We start from the raw sequence: 19,139 nt of genomic DNA, 5'->3' as shown, positions 1-19,139 counted from the left end.
TATTATTATTATTAAAATAAAACCAGAAGTAGCTTAGGGTTAGGTATTCCAGACAACCTTTGAATCTCTGTATTCAATTGAAGACATCAGTAAAATAATTATTTTTGTTTCTTAAATGTATTAATTAATACATTGTATAATTCAATCTAAGTGATTTAATGCAGTGGTGCGCCACCTTTTTTGATCCACGACCCCCCAAAATGATTTATTTTGATAATACGACCCCGCTTCCTACCAACATTAAGTAAGTGTATAATACAAATTTACTTTTTCATTTGGTGTAAAATTATTGGCGATCCCCTAATAAAATTTCGCGACCCCCAGTTAGCGCACACTGATTTAATGAATCATTTATGTGTAGTAAGTACTATTATTATTATTGTAAGTTAACAACATTAGTTGTTGATGCTGTAGCAATAAAAAAAAAAAATCATAATCGTAATTAAAATAATATGATGTCACTTGATGTTGGGTATGAAAAAGTTTCCAGAAAAACACATCGCAATCGGTCGCGAACACGTGTGCTCACTAGACGTCGTTGCGGGCGTCCGGCGACGTACCCTCGGCGGCGGTGCCAATTAGCGGCCGCCCAGAGCGCAGTCTGCTCGCGCGCGTTGTGGTCCACTCTGAAAGAATTTACAAAAAGAAAAAAGAAAAATAGTCATCATTAAAAACGCATCGACGAAAAATATTTATTTCGATTCCATCGTAATAATTTTTTTCTCACAACCGTCAGTTACTACCTGTTCAAACGGTACGATTATTTCGACAGTGTGCAGTTTATTATTATTTTTATTTGTCTTATCCGCTGGTGTGATTCCGACCCGGCCAGGTGTGATCTCAACAGTACAATTTCTTCTACAACTGCCGTTGACTGCCCAGTGGACAGACAGTGATTTCAACAGAAGACGACACTGATTAATCCGATACGCGTGCACTGTGATATTTCGATAAAAAACAACATCGTTTATTATTGCATTTTGTATATTATTATTATTACAATACACATAACGTGCGACGAAATGTTTACCGGGGAATCCGCCACCGCGTCGGCTAACCCATTCCGGCGTCGAAATCGGTTACCTAACCACGGTAACCCGTGATGAAAGATGCGTGTACCGTACCGCGACGTCAGAACCATGTTACCGACTCGTCGTCTGAATAAAACCGCTCGCACGTACTTTGCAATTGTCACCGCCGCTGCCGCAGCCGTCGTCGCTTTTCGAATTCCGAGTAAGTCATTCACCATTACACATAATAATTATTATTCAAATAGCTTCTCGTATAATCGTTGCCGTCATCGCCATTTTTATAATATAATAAATTGTTACATTATACCATTACCAACTTAACGTAAAGTATCGTTTAAGTATTTTTCAACTTGACCATCGTCGTCTAACATCGCCGAAGACTTATTGTTATCACATTACATTTGCGCGAGTCTCGCCTTCACTTAGAACGCGAACTACTTCGTGTTTTAAATTGTGTAATAATATTATGTTTAAATATTTAATGGAAATCGCACTAACTGATACGATTATCATTGTGCAAGACATAACTTAATCCATGCGTTAATACCGCGTGGATTACGAATCCGAAGTCATTTTGTAATAATTGTATCGAAAATCCGAATCCAATTATTTGAATTGCACAATTAATTTTCAACCAATAATTAATTGGAATGAAGAATTGTGTAATTTTTTTATGATGTTTATTAATAATTATGTTTGATCTCAAATTATCAATTGGAAAAATATTGCTAATTTTACTATAACTTTTATTTCTAAGTCGAATATGATCCATAATAATACAAAGTAATATTGTATTAACTTTTAACCTAATCATTTAAATAACTAACTACAAAATGGTTTTAAAGGTAATATTATATCAAATTTATACTCGAGTCATTGTTTTGAGAACTAGGTCAGTAGTTACGTTTTAAATTAACGCGTTCTTTAGAAAAACGAATGTTTTAGTATAACTATTAAAAATTAAATTATGTAATATATAATCATATATATATCTATAAATCAGGACAACACGCTTAATAACAGGCAACACTAACGCCAATCTATTGACGCTGACTTGAATTTGTCTTTCTATCAATTTATTGTTTGACCGTATGTAAATATTAGGTATTGTCTAATATAACTATACTAATACCATTATAATTCAGTTTTATTTCGTAAATTTACATATACATTTTGAAAGGTTTTATATGGGTTATAAAATTAATAAAAATCGCATGTAGGTACATTATTCGATCTTGGGTAACAATTATACAAAAATTAGGATAGATACATACATATAATACAACATTGAAAAGGTCAAAACCCTGAGAACCCTCAGGTTTAGCTTTATGAACACTTACATAATATTATAAAAATTAAGTATTTGTTTTTAATATTAAAGTACCCAATTTCTTAGTATTATTAGGTAAACAATATTTTACTCATAGTTTTGTAAAACTTTTAACTGTGGTTGAAAGTATAGCATTGGAATAATTAAATATTAATTTTAAATAGTTTGTTTTATTTTGCGCACTATCTATAAAATAAATAAAATTGTATTTTTGACTTAAAAATAGTTATTTAATAAATAAATATTATGTTAAATAAATAAAATACAAACAGAATATTTAACTTTTAATATAAATGTATTAGTGTAGCTATTTTTTAAATTTTGGCATTGAACTTAGAACATTTGAATATAAAAAATATACACAGTATTTTTATTGTATGTATGTTAAAGTAAAATGAATACCTAAATCAAAATATTGATTAGTTTGTAAAATTACTTATACTGTCAGTTTAAATATACATATTGTTGGATTTTCACTTAAGATTTTATCAAAATATAGGTTTAACATAGAATGAATTATTTTTTTATACATATTAAAAGTTATATAATATTATAATATGATGTAAATTATAGTTGTTTACATAATATCACATAATTATGAATTATAAAAAAAATATGTCATTTAACATAGGAAAACCATAATAATGGACATCTAAAATAGGTATATCGTAATATACGCATACCAGAATAGAGAAAATATTTTCTATATCCTTTCATGAGACTTAATTGATTTTCTTTTTTATTTAATTTAAACTCATTAATAAAGTACGATTTTAATTTAATAATATAAGAAGAGTTTTTATATCAAATAACTTTGTGCTTGGTTAAATAATTTAAGTGCATGTAAGAATATTTATACAAAAGACGTGATATTATGATAAGAGAGTTTAATAACACTTTAATAAACTTTTACACTAAAATATTGCTATAAATTTAAATTAAAGTAGTACTATTATTATACATTTATTTGAAACATTAACATTTTTCTAAATCATAAAGTGCTCAAAGGAATAATAAAAAAAACACACATTATAATATTTTAATATTAAAATTATCATTATAATACTTAAGTAAATATAACTATTTTTTGGGTAGTTACTAATTATAGATTTTGTTTATCGTATAGATGTTTCTTTTTAATTAATTAAATTGAACCTAATATTCTTCGTTTAAGTTGTATAAATGTATAATTTATTTTTATTTACATATTACAAGTTAATACTTGAGTATAACAATCTTTTAAATTCCTACTCTAAGTGAATTCTAGATGAAAAATGCATATCTTATGCAGTGTGGTATATTTATTTGATTCTAAAGAATGTTTTTATGATTTTATGCAAAGCAATTCACATAGTGATAATCAAAAAATAAGATTTGTTATAAATAAAATTACTATTAACTAATTAATCGTGTTATTTAAATTTCAATGCATACAAATTTATACATAGATCGTATAGATAGATTTGTGACTCATGATCGTAGACTTGTATTTTATACAATACATACATATTAGTCATATTACATAAATGAATATACAGCTATATACATTATTGAAATCTAAATTATCAATAAAATCTATTTTATTATTGTTAAGGCTATTAAGTACCTTTAAATTAATTAATTAATATAATGAAAAATAAGTCCACTACCTAAACTAATATGCGTATTAGTGTATTACATGAAAAATATAAAAAATGTTTAACATCATAAATTATATAAAAATATATTATTATGTTTACTTATTAACTATTTCAGTATACTAAATATTTTATGCATAGAATAATATAGGTAACTAAGTTTATAGAAACTTGTTAATCAATGACTCTGCTATAAAAGTGTGTACATTAATAATAATGCAGTATTATAGTTATCTCATTACAATTTATTAATTGCAGTATATTATTGTGGACTTGCAGTAGAAGTTGAGAACTAAAATGTACATACAATTATATTTTTGTGGAACAGATGCATCAGAAGTCTGAAATAATAAATTTTTCGGAGATTTGTTATTTTTCTTGGCCTCTAAAGTATCGTTTATACGACAAATATATATATATAATATTTCATCGAGAGTGGCCGTCCAAGTGTTTGTCATTAAAACTTGAGTCTGCTGACCGTTTTTGATGGGCTTTAGGACACTTAGATACAATGCAAGCATTGTGTGTCTAAGTAACTTTATATTGCATGGACTATCTGGAGGAAAAAATACGAATTTCTACAATGAATTGACAAATGTTCAAAAGGTCGATATATCCTCTTAACCTAATCTTTTTTTTCAGACCTTCAAAGATAAGCGTTCAAAAAAAACTTTTATGAAGGTTATCCTTTGTCATAAATCTATATTTTTTCCCCGACTACAACAGTTCAATTTCTCATTTTTATTCATTAAATATTTTTTTTAGAAATTTAACGGTACATTAAAAAAAAATCAGCAGTTTAAGGTTTTATCTGCAAATAATGTATTCCCTTTTATAATATAATCATGACAGTATATATGCAATATAAGTGGCAGTATTATTATTACATCATGTTATTGAAAGATTTTCAGGTAGAAATAAATACTTGGAAACGATATCATTTCAATAAGTAGGTATTAAAAAAGTACTAAAGTGTTATTAAATATAAGGTTTTTTTTTGCTTTAGGTGGTTAGTAAGATGATATTAATATTAAATGACTGAAACACATTAGCCGCTATTAAATTATAATTTTTAAAATAAAGTGTTAAAAACCATTCAGGTAATATTTTAACTTATTTGGGTTATTTTCGTTTGCTTTGATAGTTTGATGTACCGTGTAAATGTAAAAATATAATGATTTCACAGTTATATTTGTTACAATCGTTAAATTAAAATAATATAGGCACACTAAAAACGATTGTATTTTGTAACACAAAATGAATAACAAGAACAACCATCAAATGTATACAAAATAAGATTTTATGTTTTTTTTTTAAAATTATTATTCAAATAAGCCCGCGGAAACAGTGGCCATGGTGTAATAATTATAAGATTAAAATATTACATGCAATAATAAGAAATAATACTACGATGTACAAAAAAATGTTATTATAAAGAATATCTACTTTAATACTTACTAATACGGTATTACATATTGAAATGATATGATGAATTTGATTTAGGTGGAGATAGAAGTTTTGGTCTTAGTTGAGTGATGTACGGAAATATTCTGTATAAGCATAGTATTTTCTCTGTCTTAGGCGTATCCTCCACATGGTATTCGGTGAAAAAATGTTTGACATAAATCAAACCTAACCTCACTGGCAGTGTATATTGGGGCGTCATATTTATTCATAAAGAAACTATATAACGTTTTTGTTTAGCCAATTATAAATTCTAGTGATAATGACTTTATGTTTTTATTTTAAATCTTATATTACGCTATTTATTACTGAACAAATACTACTTTCTCATAACTTTATTTACATTAGATACATTTTTATAATAATCTAACAATTTAAAGTATTACAAAGTAATTACCAAGATATTTTAAATAACATATACAATATTTTAATATTCATAAAATTATATCTTAATATAGCTAGTTTGTCTATTTTAACATAATATATTATGTATATATAAATTTATTGATAATAAGGCTTCAATAACAAGGTCATTAGCCTGTGGTAGGTTTACATTATTATATTCACTTAAGTTATAGTTGGGAATTACATGATCATGGGTTAGTAGTTTTCACAGTTTTATATAATATTTAAAATACAGTAAAGTTGTTAGTAGTGAGATTTTTATGGTATTAGATTTTGGTGTCGATGCCAATTTATTTGAAGAAGCTATGTATTAATTGAGTATTGTGTTCTCTTAGTGCTAATATATATTATAGAATAGTATTTTATAAAACTATAATTTTGTAATAGCGGCTTAGTGCCAAAGATGGTACAACATTAAAATACATAGGTTAGTTTGTTCATCTGTTTGTTTATTCGTAACCTAAAAAGATTTGTTAAGACTATTTAATTTGACTAAATTTAATTCCGCTTTATTTATTATCCTTTTATTGCATATTTATAGTTTTAGTTGTAACCTAATTTTAAATTTATCTAAAAAATGAAATAAAATATGATTTAATAAATGTAACATTCAATTTTTCTTTCATGTAAATTTCTCATTTAAAATTACTTAAAACTTCAGAACTTCCATAGAACTGAATTGGTATCAGTTATTATGTCATTTACGAGTATATATAATATATAAAAATGTTATAATACACATTTTCTTGTTCAAACTATTTTTATTATTATAATCTAAAAGTCAGAATTTTTTATTAAAAAGTTGTATTTACCTTATAAAGTTTTTCCTCTTAATCTTCATCCACTTTTGTTACCATTAATTTATTGAATTAAAATAGTTAAGTTTTTAATTTAAAAGTTCGGAAAACTTTAATTAATTTGTACCTGAAGCATTTTTTAATTTAATGTTTAATTTTTGGTATTCATATTATTGATTTTATAAATATAAAATTATCATTTTTTTAGGCAATTTCAATCAACAATCAAATTATGAAATGCATATATTTTTTCAATAATAGACTTTTCCTTTTGAAATTTTGAAACTATATTACTCATAATTGTTGTTTAAACAAACAGCAATGTTATTCTGGTGTAATATAAAAATGTAATATCTTGAAATGAATACAAATAATACAAATAATACAAATTGTGATGAAGTGTGTAATGTTTGAATAAAAACAAATACACGATTATAAGAAAACGTAATTTGTGGTTGTAAAAATTTTCATTGATTGTAAAAATAATGATTACCTAAATAATTTTTTCATCAACTTTTATAGTTGAAATTTGGAATAACGAATATAAACGAAATACAATTAAATACGTTGGCCAGATATGTAACTATCAATTGTATTTTCAAATCCCGTCTTTATTTGTCAACGAGACATCATTCTATTTTTCCTTGAAATTGCTTTGATATCTTGATTTTAGTTTAAGTAGGAGCTTTCAAATAAAAATGCAACTTTTATATTGTAAAATATAAATATTCTATAATATTATAAAAAAAAAAAAAAAATAACAATATACATATAAATTCAAATTGATTGATTATAACTTACTATAATTAACAATAAATTTAACTAAAATCACTTATTGCATGTATTATAAGACTAGTTGAAATTAAACTCACAGTAGAATAATAAAATTATTATAGTGATTGTCATATAATCAAAATAACAATTTATTTGGTGTTTACAATAGTATGCCTTGAACACTAACATATTATTATTAAGTCAACATATTAAATAATAATTGAGTAAAACATGTCTGAACTTATGTGTTATTTTTGTCTTAATTGCTTAGAATTTAAAATCGTGTAGATTTGGTTAGTTAGTATTTTTCTGAAGATCATAAATGTATAACAGTTATTAAAAATCCCGTTGCTTATTATTTTTTTATTTTAAATGGAATTTTGCCAGATAATATTATTTAGGTTCTTTATCAGTAGTTGTTCAAATAAATATAAAATGAGTCAAATTCTCGAAATAAACTATTTGTTAAGGTATTTTGTTAGCACATGATTTGATCATTTTTTATAATTTAAAAGTCCTGTGATAAATTTTCCAGTTAAATTTTAGTATAAAGAATGTGGTAATTATTGGTCTACATACTATTCAATATTTAGTTGTTTTTTTTTTTTATTTTAGATTCATCGAAGTGATGAATGTATTGATTTTACAATGATGTGTTTTCTTTTTTTTTGTCTGTGTACAGTATAACTAGTCGAAATAATGCTTCAATTTCAAATTTTGGTGGTGGTTTCCGATGTAAAAGTGAATATCCTTGGTGCATTATAGAGGTCAAAAGTAAACATTTTCCAACAATTTTCAAAAAATATACAAAGTTTTTGTTTAGGAGCATTACACATAATAATACTTATACGTCATATTACAAACAGTACTTTTGAAAATTAAAATGTAGTGGACATAGTTATAAAATCTATTTGACTTCTAGGTATTTGGATTTAACGCTTACTCAATGGGAAATATTAGTTTTTTGATTCAAATGTATTTCCATTGTTATATTAATATATTTCTGTGTATAAATATTGCATATTTTAATCAAATATGTTTTTTACAATTTTCCACTTTTAAAATATGCAGTACCTACTATAATATTACCTATAGTACCTATTCCTAAAATTTATATTATTTCTGTTAATTTTGCTAATTACAATCTTTTTCTTTTGACAGTGTTGACTGTTGAAACCTACATGATTCTATATAAAGTTTTTATCCTTAAAACGTATGTTATAATATAATTTACATGAATATTATTATGAATACATCTAAACACCTCTGTCAGATTGTTTTTTATATCTATAGATAAACACCTACTATATATGTATATTATTTAATGTTATATTTAAATTAAACCTTCAAATTTAATGAAAATAAGTAAATAAACATCAAAACAAAATAATATAAAGCTGAGGTTTTTAGACATTTTGTAATAAATTATTCTGTATAATTATTTAACATTTGACTAATATAGAATATACTTGCATAGGCAACAACATATGTACTTTTTGAAAATTAATATATACATTCAATATCGAGACACATTACACAAGTGCTTGTCATTACGAAGGTTCATATTTAACTTAGGTAAATTACTTTTTATTTAACTCAATTGTGTAATAAAGAATTATATTAAAGATGGATTGCACATATTATATTATATATGTTCATTTTTTTTTTGTAAGAATAGAACACCATAACTTCTTTAGATATCTAAAAATAAAATTCTGGACAATGTATTTACATATTATTAATTTTATTTTACCGTTATCTAATGTAATGTAACCATTTATTTAAACATAATGAATACGTTTTAAATTATGTTTATGTTACATTCAAGCAATATTATTTCAAAAATAAAAATGATAATATTTTTTTCAAATACACTTTATTTTACAAATATTTAATTTATTACAATTTTTCTTTGAAATCTGAAAATTGGAGGGGGTCCTATATCGTGCCATATTTTTCATGTTCTATAAACCTCCTCATCACTAATACTTGTTTTGCTTAATTGTATAGGTAGTTGTATATTTCGTATTAAATAATAAAAAAAAATTCTGGAACAAATGATCATTCCAATAATTATATAATATTTGAATATCTACATACATATTTTACACTACAGTTATATAATATAGGAAGTTTGATAGACTCAGCGTTTTCAAAAAAATAAATTATGAATGATTCCCAACGCTTTTATATGTTTAAACTTATTTTGTATTTACATAATATTATGTAAATACATGAATACAGTATAAATATATAATTGTATATTATTACTAGAAGTATTTATATGCATATATAACACTAAAAGTATTTTTTAAATAAATCGTTGTTAAAATACTCTAATCGACATTTTATAAAAATATATCATATTTCAACAATTATTCATTATTAAAATTTAGAATATTACATAATAATACTAAATATTTTAACATTGTTGATAATAATTATAAATATTTAAATTTCATATTGAGTTAGATTAAAACATAATTTTGCGAGTTTATTAAAATTAATTTTACTAACATCTGATGCTCCCATACATTTTGACTTTTATTTTGTTATTTTTATTTGAAATTGGTTGGAAAAGTTTAAAATTACCTCTCTATAACACCATCTACATGTTCATTTTTTTAATTGATTTAGATGACTATATAAAACTTTAAAAAAATGTTCTTCTAAAAAGATAATATAATATAGTCAATAAAAAATAGTACTTTCCAATATGCGTTATCCACATGGAATCTAAATTTGTGCACAAATAATATGCATCAACATAATTTACTAACAATTTAAATTATTTTAAACGAAATTATTAAGTATATTAAATGTTTTGTTTACACAATAGAATTATATTTATGCGATGTATAAATAATGTTTTTTTAATTTAGTGTTATTTATTTTAATTTAATTGAATTTAGTGCTAAATAATACTATAAACACCTAATAATTAAATAAAAAATATTTTAATCAATAAAAATATTATCTATATCGACACTGAAAAGATTTTTATAAATTTATAATCTTCAATTTTTACAATGACACCAGATTTAAAGAGCTTATTGGGGAAATATATATAAATATTAAATAACATACACAAATATTTGACAGAATAAACATAATAAACAATTAATTTCCCGTGAAATCGAAAAAACCCAGATGATTTAAATGTTTTAGTTTTTCAAAATACGATTAATCTTTAATGACGACCGAAGTGTATTAGTTTAATCATAGCTAGTATGTGGTTTTAAAACTAGTAACTGAGATAAAAAAAGAAAACCTGTGTCTTTTTTTAGAATTATGTAAGCTGTAGTACAGTTGTAGTACAGTATGTTAAAATAACAGTTAGTTTATGATTTATTTACAGAATATTTACAGTTAGTGCAATAAAATACTGTACATACAATATTGCAATTTTATATATAAGTTCAACGTTTATACATCGCAGCATTATGTGTGTATATATATTTGATTAAAAAAAACCGGAACTAAAGTTAAACCCATAGGTACTACACAATAGCTTATAGTTGTAACGAAAAAAGAAATATGCATATTATTATAATTCAGTATTGACTGCACGCGAACCAACACCCTCCAATTGCAATAGAATCGTCACCGTGGCACCTTCTGATTACTGACACGCAAATAGGTATCTGCGTTAACATTTGGTGTCGATCTATCGAATTTCACACCACGGAAGTCAGTTGTTGTGTGTGTGTGTGTGTGGTGGGGGAGGGGTGGTGATGATCGGAGACGGCTGTATAACACCCTAGAGACATTTATAATATTATTATTACGTGTTATATGATTATATTGTTATTATTATTATTATTATTATTACGATTTATGATTATGGTCCTGCGTGTGATACTACACGAAGCAGGTGACATGCGTAAAATTATCATGTTTCATAGTAGTTATGATAATAATATACAATACAATATTATAAGCAGGCTATTATAATATATATACTTCAGTATAGGATTCTGTGAAAAAAAATTATGCACTTTCAGAATCATCTTCTGATTATCATATTTTCACTGAAGACGTGTCTTGTGACATGACAGCTATTCCATATTAGTCCACATAATTCCACGTACGTCGTATATTATAATATTTATGAGCGTGTGCGCACGCGCTTGCATTTTGTATGCGGTCGTAAAGAACAACAGATGTGTGAAATTCACATTGATGCAGTAGCAATATACAACAAGCCACAAGTAAAACCTGTATAGTGTATAACGCACCTATGTATGTATGTATGTATGTATGTATGTATGTATGTATGTATGTATGTATGTATGTGTGTATGTATGTATGTATGTATGTATGTATGTATGTATGTATGTATGTATGTATCTATCTACGTATATAAGTGTATATTAAGTATATAAATATATACGGTACAGATGAGTGTCATGCGGCGTTGTGCGTGTGCCGAAATCAAATTCGGAAGCTGATTGATGAAACACACGTTGTGCGCCGTCACTTTTCGGTTCAGTAGCAATAGTGTGACTATTATTACTACTATTACAATACTACACTATTACTACTCCTATATATATGACTTTATATTGAAATAGTATAAACTAAGACGTAGACGAAACAAAGAGAGCCCTAAGAGGCTAGACAGACAAGACTATACAAATGTATTGTTTATGTTTTTAACAATCGTTTAACAGTGGTGATGATTTTTCCACATGAATGTGTGTGTGTGTAGAAAGACTGTATAGATGGACTACACTCAAAATGTAATGAAAATGACTAATAAACGTGTTTGAACATAGATAGGTATGCAATATCGTGTGTTCTATACAAACATGCGATATATTAATATAATATAATAAGTATAATATGAGCAATGTTCATTGTATGATAAATGAATTATTGTCGGCTCACCGTGGCCGTGTATCATAATATTTCTGTTATTATGTTTTCACTATCCTACAGCATTGTTGCACGTCGACAGCTCAGCTACGGCGCCAAAAACGTATTATTTCGAATCACTATTGTTATTTATCTACACCGTCGTACCACGTTTACGTATACTTGGATTTCTGCAGGTACAATTACATTTGGGTGAATTTTATAATATAAAATATCATGTTGTCTATTTACTTGCCTGCAGCGTGTATATATACGGTAGTACGGTACATCATATACTGTGTATTTACTTACAACTTACCTATAAATTATAATATATCTGCAACTTGATACATTTTTATATTATTGTGGTTGTCAGTGGTGCTAATCGCCTAATTTATTAATGACATATGTCATAGCAGATTTTTACCTCGTAGACCGTAAGATATTGCAGCCTGCAGAGTACTGAATCCAGAATTTATGTATTAAAATATAAATGATAAAACACTGCAGCATTATCTATATATAGAAGATTTGATTTGCATCTGTAAATGAAACTTAAAATATGGGTGATGATATGGGGCCTTTTTATGTACGATGTAACATATATTTTAAACATTTAAAGGGGGTCTAGCCGGGGTCCTCTCGAGTACCGAAGTGAAAGGGCCCCAAACAATTTTTTTATCGATAAAAATAACTAAATATTAAATACCTACAAAAGTACTATATGGTAGAAAAGACGCATTTTATCACGAACTAAGAAAAATATATATCTTAGTTCGTGCATTTTACTGTTATTATAGTTATTAATTTATTATGGAATACCCACATCAATATTATATGTTATTTTCAAAGCTTAAAATTTTTGAAACTAAACTTAGTACCTATATAATATATTTATAAATGAATAATATTTTAAACCTTTAACTTGGTCATTTGTTGAAGAAGAAATTATCTTTTTAATAAACAAGATTGAAATAATTGATATGTTATAATTTTTAAGCAATGCATTTAAAAAAATTCTGTTTTATCAACTATTAAAAATTAAATATTTTTATTAGGTACATAAGTATTTTATTTGCAAATTTGTTATATACCTACTAGTTTTTATTAACAATTTTATTTTTACAATATTATTATAATGAATGGATTTGTAAAGCATGTTTTGTCAAAATGGCCCACATAAAATTTAAGCCCCGAGGCCCAATAGGTGCTTAATCCGGTCTTGATACTTCGAGACATCAGCATCATCAGTATAATAATGTGCACACTACAAAGTCTGAGTTTATGTGTATATAAAACCAACAGAGCGCAAACTGTGGTACGTAACCAAAACTAAAAGACACACATGAAAACGTTAAATACGCGCGCGCGCGCGCGCGCACACACACACACACACACACACACATATATATATTGTTCTAAGCAACTAAGCCGATGTATTATTGAGGCGCAACCTCGAAAGAAGCGTTTGTGCATTTCGTGGTAACATATTACACATATGGTGTACATAAGACACAAGACGTAATATTATATGATTATATGATTATACTATACGATAGTCGCGATGTGTTTAATATTTGTTGAAATCAATGAATTGCTGTACCTATGTTATTGAAAGTTTGAGAGAATTCCATTTTACTTGATTAGAGTGCTTTCAGGGTTAATTCAATTATTGATCTTGCTTGCTTATAATCTAATCTGATGGCTGCAATATTTGTAAATAAACTTCTGTATCATCAACTTGCAAATATAATAATTTATCGAAATTAGAACCCAGCGCGTGTCTGTGGTTTAACGAAAAAATCATATTATTAATACCTATTAAAATGTTAATTAATAATATATAGATTGTATTGTTTAGGTACACACACGTGGGTTCAGCCAGCTTTATGTAATTGTCTTTCATAGTATGAGCGATCGAGGAAATAATATAACGTTGGCTAAATAATTATGTTAATAGAATAACCAATACAACGGGTATGAATGTTAATTGTTGTATTCAAATATTGTTCATAGTCCACGATTCTATATGTGATAATTATTGTAATAAAGTAATCGAACTCATGTCAAATTTAAAACTGATAAGATAAAACACTGAAATGTGAAAATGTTTATCAAATATATTCTAACAGGCTGCAGTACTCCACACACAAACATATGTGTCATAAGTATATGTATATATATAAGTATATGTCATACTTTTTATCGATTTCATATTACACAAAAAATTCTTTACACTCCATCGATTTATCGGTCAAATCAAATTCAAAATTGTTGAGCGTGTATAATTAGATTACATTATGTATATACATAATATATGTTAAAATATGTATGTGACACGACGTGATGTTTTTTTTTTTTATGAAATGTTAAAAGTTTTCATACGGAGAGGGACAGAAAGAGGTGGAGAGAGAGAGACATAGAGAAAAGAAAGAGAAGTGGTGTGAGGTGTGAGACGGTTGCGTAGAACCGTTAGGGGTGGTATATAATATTATATTATGCAAAGACTACGCCCGCCGCAACGTCACGTAAACCTCTACCACGGTCGTCCATCGTCAACGACCTCGCAACAGCGGCAGCAGTGTTGGCTTATAGTATATATTATATTATATTTATATAGAGTGGTCCATGTAGTGGCGGTAGTTACCACTGTTGATGAGAAGTTCAACGATACGGAAATTTCATTAGTTCGGTCTCCAGGTTGTCAGAAGTTCATGTATATCGATGCAGCAAAAACCAAGTACTTACCTACGAATATCATATTTGTATTATAAGACCTTTTATATATATATATACATACATAAAAAAAATATATGTATTGTATTATACGTATGTGCATTTATTACTCCACACACTTCTCCACTGCATACTCAACAATTCTATATTATTATATAGGCACGCGTTGTATTATATTTTGTATTTTCTCCGAGACATATAAATAATAATAATCTATTGCCACTGTAATACTTTATTATATATGTGATGCAATTTTTTCGTTTTTACATAATATGTAATCACATTTTCAACTATATACTTTACGATCGCTCTAAATGTTTCATTGTGACAGCTGATATACACATATCATATTACTATATTAGTTAATATCATTATTATATATATTCAGATATATCTGAAAGAGGTACTATTCGAAATCATGAACAATATTTACTTACGTGAAGTTTATTTTATAAATCCTGAAATTCTCTTCGTATAGAGTTTTCACCGATTATATTTCATCCATCGTATTATTATAAATGTCACTTTTGACAATAACGCCTATATAATCGCTAGCAAAACGTCAACCATATAAATGTTCGGACTGTCTTTTCGTGATGGGTTTTGAAAACGTCAAAATACGTATTGTAGTCTCCAGCTTTTATCATCGTTTATGTTTAAATTTTGATAACGTGAAATGATATAGACAACGCATTTCAAACCACAATAGTCTAATTATTCAAAAATCTGTACGACCCATGCGTCGCGTTTATACGTCAACTCATAACTCATAAATCATAACTAGTGTTGTGGATTTAAAGATAAAATCTTTGAATTTAAGATCTCAAAAAATGCAAAATAAAATGTACTATAAATATCAGAAATGCATTTCTCAACTTGAAAAATGCATTAGAATCTTAAAGAACTGTAGTATAGGATGCTCTATGAACCCAGAAAAGTGCATTAATAGTCAAAATACAAAATTAAAAAAAATCTATCAAGTTGCATATATTAAAAATAAAAAAATAAACTATATTTTTAACAATTTTCTTCGCTTACGAAAATGTATATAAATTTGTAACTTTGTAAAACATAAATTACTAAGATAAAAAGCAAAAGAAAAAAAATACATATAGTTATAATATTAAAAATTGAATCCAACGGCACCACTTAATTCAAATTTTGTATTGATAAAGCTATGTTATAATATGTGTTTACTGTATAAATTTACAGCCTTACTCATAAGCCATAAGTCATAATATAATATTATCTTGACGTTTAGACACCGTTTCGTGTCCGGACGAGCTGCAGGTGATGAGCAGCGTGAACATTTTAGCGCGACGGTGTCCGTAAGTGCTCCGATTTGTTTTATTTGTTTTCTTTGGCTCATATAATACACCTATATATATTAAAATACATATATATATACCGAAATATTATACTCATCGTCGCGTCGGCACTCACTGCAATTAGTTACTGAGGAGATGCGAGTTTGCACACGTGCACGACGCATCCAGCTAAACGAACCGTATGGACGATGTGAATTGCGCTCGGCCGTGTGCGTGATTCGATTTCCGAGTCCGGTCCAGCAGAATTGCAACGCACGACGTTCGTATACCATATACATGGTATACATAGGTATGTGGATCGCGGTCGGCGGGGGCCTATATTATTATAATACACCGGAGTATTTCAAATCAAATCGGATCGTGGAACGCACACGTTCGTCGTCCCTCAGAAATGAAATTTATCGCGGCCCGCGACCCCTCTAAACAATATAATAAAAATATTTAAATTATATTATATTATACATTTTTTTTTTCTTACTTTTTTTAATAGGATTTTTAATATAATATTTAATATTAGGTATTTATTTAAATAGGTGAATCCTCACGTGACACCCTGTATACGTTAATGGTTTTTCAAGCGGGCTATAAGTTAAAAAAATAAATTATCATACCTTTTTTACTCAGTGATTGCAGCACATCAATTCTAAGAATATTGTTTCTAAGGCAGCCAATATCATATAGGCTTCGTAGTGGGTATTGTAGGCTCGAAATTTATTTTTTACTATTATATAATAATAAACTCTTATCATATTGTGTCACTATAATATTATATCAACGTTTTTATTAATTAATAAGTAATAAAATAATAAAATATTTAATATTATATCATAAATCACTATTTAATAATTTATACTTGTAGATATGTTCAAATTTAATTTCTGTGTTGAAGATTGTTTCTGTCTCCTATGGTCCTAGGGCAGTCAGGCCACCAATTTTCTGGTTATGCCACTGGTACTATATACGTAAAGTTTGACGCATATTTTATTCATCGGTTAGGTTAGGTGCATGATGCATGCTGCATCATAATGCCGTGTCTTACAGGAATCTGATAAACGCGACAAAAAATAAAACAGTTTGTTTTTTGTCGCATCGGAAGTATTTCGACGGAACAGCATGATCACAGAATCACAACAGAAATCGCGCGCACTAATCACACTTGCCGCAATCACGTAAGATACTGTGTAACTGTTAACACTATAATAGCGGTGTAACGTCGCAACGACATACAATACACGTTACAAAAGTAACGATAGATGAATTCGGTACCTATGCCATATGCGGACAGTGACGAACGGTTACGCAAAACTAAGGATAAAAAAACCAAACGGGCTAGTATTTCCCGGAGACGACCACAGTAACGGCGGCATACAGCACGGAAATGTCAAAATAAAAACGATTTGTCATCCTGCTGTCCGATGACGGATGTCCTCAACGTTGTGCGCACAAAAATCAACGATAAACACGACGAACGATAATATAGTACCCGGTCAAATGTTATTTGCAATTGTGCAAGCTTTAGTGACTAGTGAGCAATAATGTTATAGCTGTACAAAAAAAAAATGTCACTGTGGATATGACTCATCAGGCCAGCGTAACAGTAATAATAATCAATAATTAAAAATAATGACAAACACGGTGCATGTTACGGTCTACGGGTAAACACAAACATCGGTCAATTTCGAGTACGGCAGTGACGACGATAACTTTCGTCTGCTGCGTATTCCGGATTATAAATAATATGTCGATTGTAGTCTCGGAGACTGCGCGACGGACGCGATTTCCATTGACCGTTATGCATCATATAAATATATTATAAATTATAATAAATGAACGCGACGGCGGCACTAAATACCATACAACTACACTTGTTATTATATGCGTATAATATATATCCACCAGATAACAATAATACTATTATGTGGTATGCAGTGGCCTACCCAGGATTTTAGTATTATGGGTCAGCCCATCTCACGAGGGGCCACTTGTGTAAATAAACATTTAATAATAATAATAAATAAAACAACTAGTAAATCCAAAACCAATAGCGTTAGTCTACGATTTACTTAATTATTTTAATACACTGAAATCAACATAAGTAACTAACTAGTTTACATAGGTATTTAAATACATTTTATAAACTTAAATAAAAACAGTTAATATAATTATTTTTTTCAGTGTGTTATTTGCTTTTAGAAACAACAGTATATTTTGATTGCCTTTAACAGTCTTTTCTTTTTCTTTAATTAAACGTCTTGCTCCGCCAGACATTTTAATTTTTTTCACTCGAGGTTCCATTATAGAAGCAAAAATGAATGAAAGAAAAACGACTGCACAAGACACTCGACCGATTGATGAATGGCAAAAATAAAACGTGTTATTGTTAAGAAAACATAAATATACCTTATTGTATAATATATTTTACTCTCGATAAGGATGATTGCACAGAAAAAAAATTATTGTTAATAACGATTTTATATTTATATTCGATATTTATATTTATATACAAATAAGATAAAACAAAAATATAAACAACAAGACAGCCAAAGCGCGTCTCGGCACAACACCGATAGACGATAACCACCACTTTTCCAATACAACGCGCCATGAAGAAAGAAATTTCGCTTCGACATATATATTTTTAAACTTCATTTGGCTGTTTACTGAAACATTACCCGCAACATCGGACACCGCCGGTTTGCAAGTTTGCATGCCCAGCATGTAATTATAATAATTAATGACCATATTATTATAATTTATACATTTATAATACTACCTATATG

The 19,139-nt window shown here is 27.6% G+C and overlaps 1 protein-coding gene and 1 long non-coding RNA gene across 2 annotated transcripts in view; one reads left to right on the top strand and one right to left on the bottom strand.

The window, feature by feature from the left end:
* Positions 1 to 582: 582 nt before the first annotated feature.
* The window catches only part of LOC107169787 (uncharacterized), a 97,644-nt gene continuing 79,087 nt past the window's right edge, over positions 583 to 19,139 (top strand). The window contains exon 1 of the mRNA XM_089228587.1: positions 583 to 1,233. Coding sequence (XP_089084713.1) covers positions 1,110 to 1,233 — 124 coding nt within the window. The 5' untranslated portion in view covers positions 583 to 1,109. The remainder of the gene's footprint in view (positions 1,234 to 19,139) is intronic.
* LOC149055223 (uncharacterized) lies at positions 16,000 to 18,159 on the bottom strand. Its single transcript, XR_016192050.1, has 4 exons — positions 17,213 to 18,159; positions 16,971 to 17,117; positions 16,475 to 16,778; positions 16,000 to 16,409 (listed from the first exon to the last, which is right to left on the bottom strand). It is a non-coding gene; the product is annotated as an uncharacterized LOC149055223 (long non-coding RNA).

Source organism: Diuraphis noxia, unplaced genomic scaffold (assembly GCF_037042655.1).
Source record: "Diuraphis noxia isolate RWA-SAM2 unplaced genomic scaffold, SU_Dnox_SAM2 contig0005, whole genome shotgun sequence".
NCBI classification, from domain to species: Eukaryota; Metazoa; Arthropoda; class Insecta; order Hemiptera; family Aphididae; genus Diuraphis; species Diuraphis noxia.
This window is presented reverse-complemented; position numbering and strand designations above follow the sequence as displayed.